General features: G+C 47.5%; 1 protein-coding gene across 6 annotated transcripts; it reads left to right on the plus strand.

Moving 5' to 3' along the window:
* The first annotated feature begins 1,341 nt into the window (after positions 1-1,341).
* On the plus strand, positions 1,342-6,155 carry ARMCX2 (armadillo repeat containing X-linked 2). 6 transcript variants are annotated; one of them, XM_055121031.1, is made up of 5 exons: positions 1,738-1,814; positions 2,107-2,158; positions 3,026-3,143; positions 3,418-3,494; positions 3,814-6,155. In XM_055121031.1, the coding sequence occupies exon 5, from the start codon at positions 3,943-3,945 to the stop codon at positions 5,743-5,745; it is 1,803 nt and encodes a 600-aa protein (XP_054977006.1). In that variant the 5' UTR covers positions 1,738-1,814; positions 2,107-2,158; positions 3,026-3,143; positions 3,418-3,494; positions 3,814-3,942; the 3' UTR covers positions 5,746-6,155. The 6 variants fall into 6 exon arrangements, with proteins under 6 accessions (XP_054977011.1, XP_054977009.1, XP_054977006.1 ...); XM_055121033.1 differs by having other exon boundaries at positions 1,799-1,826; XM_055121036.1 differs by lacking the exons at positions 1,738-1,814; positions 2,107-2,158 and adding an exon at positions 1,342-1,446.
* The last annotated feature ends 876 nt before the right edge of the window (positions 6,156-7,031 follow it).

A 7,031-nucleotide genomic window follows, 5' to 3' on the forward strand; every position in this document is an offset into this window, starting at 1 on the left:
GAAAGGGAAGAGCAATCTTGTCTATGCATCCTTGAGTTATCTCTGTGAGACTATGAGGGAAGGAAGGAGGAAACCAGAGGCATTCACACGGATTAGTCACCTGAATAATGGTGACATTTGCCACCTTGATCCATTGGTATTTTTGGAATGAGAAACAGAATCTGGTGCTAAAATGCAGGGAACAAGAAGCTTTGGCATGTGGGGGAAGGTAAAGAGTTAGCATCTTCATGTCCTCTTGACAGGATAGAGAAGATTTGACCATTTCTGCATCCCCATCCCATGCCATTTTATCATTTCCTTGACCTGACAATTTTTCTTTTTTTTTGCCCAGAGTTAAATAAGGAAATTAGAACCTAATTCAGGGACAGGTGTTCAAAACTGTCGTGGTTGCAGGCATCAAATTAGAGGAGGTTCACACAGCAGTCAGCAATGGTTTGGGAACATTAAATAAATATGTTTCTCTAACAGAACAAGACAGAATTATCCAACTTAATTGTGTCCCAGAAAGAGGAAAAGCAGGATATTGTTTTCCAAAATAAATAAGATAGGATAACTGAACATCTCTCCCTGGATCAATTTATGAATTATATGGTGGCGTGTTTACCTTGTGAGAAAATTGCAGTTTTAATTGTTTAAATACCTTTTCATGTTCAGAAAACTATTTCTTTTGTTGTTGTTGTTTTTGTTTTTGCTTTTTGGGTCACACCTGGCCATGCACAGGGGTTACTCCTGGCTTTACACTCAGGAATTACTCCTGGCGGCCCTCAGGGGACCATATGGGATGCTGGAAATCGAACCCGGGTCGGCCACGTGCAAGGCAAACGACCTACCCACTATGCTATCACTCCAGCCCCACAGAAAACTATTTCTTATGTGGCAAATAGAATTCAGTTTTAACCAAAAAATAAAGTTACTGGTGCCTTTCAATGCATATAGGAAATGTTTTTTCATAAAACATGCCCATTTTTTTTGCTTCTGTTTCCCACACTGAATTCCTATTTTGTTGTATATTTTATTGTAAAAACAAAAGGTTGGGGGCTGGAGCAATAGCACAGCGGGTAGGGCATTTGCCTTGCATGCGGTTGACCAGGGTTCAATTCCCAGCATCCCATATGGTCCCCCAAGCACCGCCAGGAGTAATTCCTGAGCGCAAGAGCCAGGACTAACCCCTGTGCATCGCCGGGTGTGACCCAAAAAGCAAAAAAAAAAAAAAAGGTGATGATGTCTTTAAAAACAAAGCAGAGGCTTATTGCAGAAGCACAGATCTCACTTCTGCTCCTCTCCTTTCTGATATTCTGTCCCTTGATTCCTAGTGAATGGCGGTTGAAAGGGGAGCAAGGGGAGATCTCCCAATATTCCAGGAATGGCGAGATAATTCGGCTTCCAAAAAAAAAAAGTGGGAAAAATTGTCAAAGGCTTCGAAGAAGTAAATCCCATGGTACCTTGGTAAGCAGAGGAAGGCAAATTCTAACCCACGGAGAGGGGTTACTTTGGCCCTCTAGAACTGCAGAGATCGAAAAATGAGTGACAGGACCTGATGTGGTGTGGGGGGGTGGGAGTGGGGTAAAGGAGGGGGTCTTGTGCTCTTGGTGGGAGTGGAAATCGGGGAGCCAAGCTTACTGGCGATGAGGTCCTCACGTGACCAGGAGCTGACGTGGGCAAAGGTACTTAAAACCCTGACTGCCGTCCTCCGTCCCCCCCTGGGTACCAACTCAGTGGCGGTGCGCATTGCTGTGCGTTTAACCCGGGAGAGGAGAAAGAGGTGGAGGAGGAGGAGGAGGAGGAGGAGGAGAAAAATCCCCAGATCCGGGCAGGTCGGTGTGAGGGTGAGCATTGCCCAGCACCCCTGCAGAGGGGTAGCCCAGAAATCGGGGAATCCGAGGCCGCGGGTGCCTCTCTGTCTAGCATTCTTGCTGGCTTTTCAAACGCCCGCTGCTGATTGTGCTGGGCGTCGGGGAGGAGGTGGGGAACGTTAAAGACTTTGTTCCTTGACTTTAAAACCGCTTACTTTAGACCTCAGCCAAGTGTTGTGGCGGGGGTGGGGGTGGGGGGTGGGATTGTTTTTCACACTCAGGCCCCACACCCCACATCCCGTCCAATTTGCAGAGGAGGAGGCAAGCAACCTAAACGTGGCAGCATATAGAAAACCAGTAGGGAGGTAAGGAAAGGGTGACCGAAAGGGCAGGCAATTTGGAAACAATTTCGCGGTTTCCACCCTTGCTCACTTTGCAGATACCGTGTGTGCCCCTCCCCCGCCCCCTGGGCCGACCCCCTGGTTTTTTTTTTGGGGGGAGTGCTGGGAAATGAGTGTGCCAACCTCTGTGAGGGGTGGATTTTGCGTTCTCTGGACTTTTCAGGAGACCCCCGAGAGAATCTATTAAACTGCTGAGCTAACTCCCAGGCTGCTTCCCAGACATCTCCGGCCCGCACCAGCCCTTGGTCCCGTTTTCTTTTCAGTCCTGGAAGGGGAGTTCACTGGCCGAAGAAATGGCGGTTACCGGGGCATTTGGGTGGGGGGTGGGAGGGGAAGAGTGGAAAAATCACGAGCCTGAAACCGAAAAAAAATCATACATCGGGGATCCTATTCTGCAGGGTAACGCCAGGCCCGGGGGGGTGGGGACTGGAGGGCCACTGGTCACAGGAAGGGAAACTCTAGACTGTTTGGCAGTGAACCCCCATTCCGCGTCCCATCCCGCTGGAGCTGCACGTCACCCCGCCCCCTCTTGCCTCGGTGCAGGAGAAGGGGTGCGGCTGTGTGTCCCGGAGAAATGGCGGACAGGGTGGGCGGGGCAAAGGGAAGGGGCGGGGGAGTGCCCGGGTGGGGGTGGGGGTGGGGGTGGGGGCGGCGGCGGGGGGTGGGGAGGGGGCGGGAGGTGGTTGGGGAGTCTGCGCTCCAGAGGGGATTAGGGGTGTGAGAGGAGTGCTGCGAAGAGTTGAGGGAATTGAGGAATTTGTCTTTCTGGAATGTGAGTGTTAAAGAGGCAATTACTGCGACTTTTGTCTTGGGGACTGTTTGATCCACCAGGAAGGAGTCTGAGAGCCTCCCGGGTCTGCTGGCCGGCTGCGCTTCTGCCCCTTCGGTCCGCCTTTATGATGACGCTCCCGTTGAACTAGAAGGAGAGACCTTCCTGATTTCCTTGCAGGTCAGTGCCGACGACAGGGAGGCTGGGAACGCTGTGGGAATCCCTGGTGTGGGTGTGGCGGGGATCCAGGCTCCTCTTCCTCTTTAAAGATACTATTCCCGAGGCGTGTCCTTCTAGGTGCAGGGGAATGGGTATGATAGCTCTCTTCATAAAGTGTTGGCAAAGAGGAGCTCTGAGAGGGCGGAAACTGGGCCCACGGGGCCCCAAATCAGGAAAGAAAGTGAAATCCATCCACGGAAGGCTGCAGAATGACTTTTCTTGCATCTACCCACAGGTCTATCCGCCTTGGGTGCCCTGCCCTGCTACAGGAGTGGTGGAGAAGAGCAAACTGCCCCTGCTCCCTGCTCTTTGGTATGTTGCCTGAGCCCCATCTGGGGGAATCCTTGGGGTTGGATGGTTGTGATCAGAGCAGAATCTGGGGTTACTGATATTCTTCCTGCTGTCCATCATCTTTCCCGGCATGCGTACTGCCACTCCACCATTCAAAAGCTGGGGCATTGAATTTGCGTTGGACTGGGAATGCAGGTGTAGAAAACAGGACAACTAGAATTCTGACTCAGCACCACTGTGTGGATACTAATCTACCAACCAAGTAATACACCTAAAATTCACTCTGAGAACGTGTGGTTAGAGGTGAAGTAAGCTCAATTTCTTCTATCCTTTACTCTAGGTGTTGCTTGGCTTTCAACATCTGTAGAACTTGTACACCTGAGCCGAAGAGCCTCGCCTGGACGTGTGCACATCTGACTCAGACTAGTCAGCTCCGCATCCTGGGCCAGAGAGTCATACCAGCTTTACCATGAGCCGCGTTCGAGATGCTGGCTGTGTAGCTGCCGGGATAGTGATAGGAGCTAGCGCCTGGTATTGTGTCTACAAGTATGCCGGGGGAAGAACCCAAACGAAGAAAAGGCCGGCCAAGCCCAAAACCAGGGCTGTGACTGGGACTGGAGCCAGGGCTAGGGCTAGACTCAGAGCTGGTTTCACAATTGACCTTGGACCAGGAGTTGGTCCTCCAACCCCAGTCTACGCTGGGGCTGAGAATAAGGTTCAGGATGACCCTTCTGCTCTGGAGCTTGCTGGAGCTGAGGCCACAGCCCCAGCTGTAGCCAGTGTTGAGACTCAGACTACAGCAGAAAATCAGGTCCAGGAGGCTGAAGGGGTCAAGACTGAGCCTAAGGCCGAATCAGTAGCGAGGGCTGCAGAGGCTTCTGCGATGGCACAACTTCCTAGGGAGACAGAGGCTCCCACAGCTTCCCAGGTTCCCACAGTATCAGGAGCGGAGACTCCTAACACAGAAGAAGCTCGAGGGGGTCCTGGGGCAGTAGTGCCTACCGAAGTAGGTGCAACTACTGAGGCAGTGGAGGTTCCTGCACAGGCAGCGCCTTCTGTGGCAGCTGTGCCTACTGGTGCAGCAGCACCTGCTGGGGCCACAGAGGCTCCTGGGACTTCAGGATCTCCTAAAGCAGCAGCCTCCAAGAAAACAGCTCCTGGGGCTCATACCGGGGCTATCCCTAAGACTGGGTCAGCTACTGGAGCTGTACCCAAAGGTGCGGCCAAGGGAGGAAACAAGTCCCGGGCTGGGAAAGGCAAGGGCAAAAAAAGCAAGATTGAAGTAGATGAATTAGGTCTCGGCTTCCGCCCTGGGGATGGAGCTGCAGCAGCGGCAGCAGCCTCTGCTAACGGGGGACAGGCTTTTCTGGCCGAAATCCCTGATTCTGAGGAAGGGGAGTCCGGGTGGACTGACACAGAGTCAGATTCCGACTCTGAGCCTGAGACTCAGCAAAGAGGAAAAGGGAAAAGGCCTGTTCCCATGCAGAAGCGCCCCTTTCCTTATGAAATCGATGAGATTCTGGGTGTGCGCGATCTCAGGAAAGTCCTTGCTTTGCTTCAGAAATCAGATGATCCGTTCATTCAACAGGTGGCTTTGCTCACTCTGAGCAACAATGCCAATTATACATGTAACCAAGATACTATTCGCAAACTGGGAGGCCTCCCAATCATTGCCAACATGATCAACAAGACCGACCCTCACATTAAGGAAAAAGCCTTAATGGCCATGAATAACTTGAGTGAGAATTATGAAAATCAGGGTCGGCTTCAGGTATATATGAATAAAGTGATGGACGATATCATGGCTTCTAACCTGAACTCAGCAGTACAGGTAGTTGGACTAAAATTTCTAACAAACATGACTATTACTAATGACTATCAGCACCTGCTTGTTAATTCCATTGCAAACTTCTTTCGTTTGTTATCACAGGGAGGTGGAAAAATCAAGGTTGAGATTTTGAAAATACTTTCGAATTTTGCTGAAAATCCAGATATGTTAAAAAAACTGCTCAGTACCCAAGTGCCAGCGTCGTTTAGTTCCCTCTATAATTCTTATGTGGAGTCAGAAATTCTTATTAATGCTCTTACCCTATTTGAAATCATCTATGACAATCTCCGGGCAGAAGTATACAACTACAGAGAATTCAATAAAGGCTCCCTTTTTTACTTATGCACTGCATCTGGAGTGTGTGTTAAGAAAATTAGAGCCTTAGCAGATCACCATGACCTCCTGGTGAAAGTCAAAGTTATAAAATTGGTGGACAAATTCTGATGGGCTCTGTGCTCTTAAGAGAGTTAAATAAATGTCTTCATTTTGCAGTCTGGAAGCAATGAAAATTAAAAGTTTCTGCTTTTCAACTTGTTTGTTTAGTAAAGGGATCCTTTCAGCTGTGTTTTTGAATAATGTATCATCCAGAGTGATGTTATCTGTGACAGTTTCCAGCTTTAAGCTAAACCATTTTATGATACCAAATAAATAGTCCTCTTGTACTGAAAACACATTTGTGACTTTAATCATGCTGCTGGGTGGAAATGTTTTTGCTGGTTCTTCTATGTGAATTGACAGTGAACCTGTCTGTCATGAATAACTAACAATCTTGTCATTTGTGTTGACTTGAACTTATCAGCCAAAGACTTAATTTGTGTATCATCAATAAAGTTTTGTGTTTCAACTGGCAAAAATTGTTCTCATACTTGAATTTAAAATGGCTGGATAGATAAGATAAATTGTCCACAGCACTTGGGCATATTTTCATTGTCAAATATATGCTGTCTGTTTAAATGAAGTCTAAGTTGCTAGAAAACTTCAAAGAGGAATGGTTTACTTAAGCTGGGGTGAATGACAGAACGAAAAATATTCTGGGAGTTACTGGAAACTTTGACCAAAGAAAAATAATCTGATGACAATGAGCAGAATGAATTAGAGCTAAAATGGAGTTCAGGGTGGATAGTGGAAATAAAAATGTGTTCAAAAGTTCAACCAACTATGAGGTAATGAAGAACGAAATAAAGTAGTGACTATGATAACTGTTAGGGAATGATGATAATAAAAGAGTCTTACCAAAAAAGAAAAAAAATATCAAGGTATGGGGCCTATCTATAAATGGGAGGACTGTATGGTCTAATATAGATGCTGATAAAGAAATTCCTATTTCTTGGACAAGTACAGTGAGGAGCAATAACAAAGTGATTTAACTTTACCATTTCTAATGATGAGAAAAAAACTGACAGAAATATTCTTTGATGTAAAGAGCATTTCCTCCATCACCACCTTGAGTTAGAAATATAGATCTCCTTTCTTAGTATTAGTAAGTCCCTTTTGGGAACCTCAGCCCTAAGTTCCTGTCAAAGAAGATATACCTTCCTTTTCTCTCATCTTTGGCCTACTGAAGCAATGAAAAAAGAATATAATATAGAAGAGGTTTAAGAGATTCTTTTCAAGCCCCAGTCTGCTTTCTTGCAGATTTCATAAAATCCTCTTTTGTATTTCACAATGTTGATACATTTTTGCTATGTTGTTGTAATCAACATACAGCATCCTGGGAGGAGGAAAGAACT

The sequence above is a fragment of the Sorex araneus genome, chromosome X, assembly GCF_027595985.1.
Source record: "Sorex araneus isolate mSorAra2 chromosome X, mSorAra2.pri, whole genome shotgun sequence".
Classification (NCBI taxonomy): domain Eukaryota; kingdom Metazoa; phylum Chordata; class Mammalia; order Eulipotyphla; family Soricidae; genus Sorex; species Sorex araneus.